General features: G+C 42.4%; 1 protein-coding gene across 1 annotated transcript; it reads right to left on the reverse strand.

Annotated features, from left to right (window-relative positions):
- Positions 1-308: 308 nt before the first annotated feature.
- LOC149169384 (protein EDS1B-like) lies at positions 309-866 on the reverse strand. The gene has a single exon (XM_089425173.1). It carries the CDS (start codon positions 864-866, stop codon positions 309-311), a length of 558 nt encoding a protein of 185 aa, XP_089281299.1.
- Between the last annotated feature and the right edge of the window lie 319 nt (positions 867-1,185).

Genomic DNA, 1,185 nt, shown 5'->3' on the forward strand with positions numbered 1-1,185 from the left:
TATTTGAATGAGTGAGGATTTAATGAGCGGGATCTATCTCCTATACTCTCTCCTCCTTGTCTCATTCAAGTTTCTGCTCTTAATTAGCCAAAATTGCCATGATTTTCTCCGAAAAACTCAATGACGAGGCTCATCAATATGCTGATAGGCCTGATGGATATGTTGAGAAACAAATTGGTGGTGGTGTAGAGGTTGGTACTTGAGGCCTTGGACTATGATATGTTCGCCATGCAACTGAACCTTCTTCCATCTCTCTTTATACCATTCAAGCTCTGCCATGCTACTTTGTTTTATGCTTAATTCAATAGCTAGCTTGTCAACATTTGTGTTATACCCTTTTTCAGTTTCTCCAGCTTTTCGTAGGGCCAGCTGTGCATGATCATTCTGAGCTCCAACGTCAATAGCTTCAAGCTTATGTGCTCTGAAAGACAGGCCTGTACAATCTCATCAAAAGAAGTTTGTTGGCTTCGCATAGTCAAACTAAGCATTTCCAAAACCGTCTGAGCGTTTTGAATACAAGCTACACCATTGCCTGAGCAAAGCATGTAAGAGCCAAAAGGTCTGTATGGGCTGCTTGGAGAAACAAAGATCTGTTTCAGAAGAGTCCTACAAGCATCTTGAATTAAAGAATCAGGCACATTTGTGCCCTTCCAATAAGGAAAAATGGTAGTCAAAGAGTTAGCAATGGACTCAATCAGTGCAAGGAGCATCCGAGGAACAATATCATGCTTGGAAACCACGTGACAAAAGTTTCCTCCCCAGTCCTCACGGCCAACTGCTTCAGCAAGCCTTTCATGTCCGACCAGAGGGCAACCAAACGTGATACAAAAGGGAGAGCTTTGCCTTAGCCTTTTCCCAGAACCCATAATGTGGCCAAGGTTGCAACTGCCCCTCCTATGGAGTGACCCACAAATATGATGGGCCTGAGTTTCTTTTGTTTGAAGTCCGTGTAAATCTGCAACTTTGCTTGGAAATCTGTTTTCTCGATTATATGGAGAAACAACATAAGAGTTCCTGGATGAATGAATGCTGGTTCACCATCATCACCCTTGAGGCATTCAGAGGAGACCTTTTGAATAGTTTTTATATTGTCCTCTCCACGTTTACTCTGGTTGACAATGAAATCTTCTACTCTTTGAAGCGAAAGCGACACATACGAAATCTTCATGCTCATTCACAGTAAAG

The sequence above is a fragment of the Pinus tabuliformis genome, chromosome 4_2 (genome assembly GCF_031772625.1).
Source record: "Pinus tabuliformis cultivar Carrire ecotype Pingquan chromosome 4_2, CPIR1, whole genome shotgun sequence".
In the NCBI taxonomy this organism is placed as follows: domain Eukaryota; kingdom Viridiplantae; phylum Streptophyta; class Pinopsida; order Pinales; family Pinaceae; genus Pinus; species Pinus tabuliformis.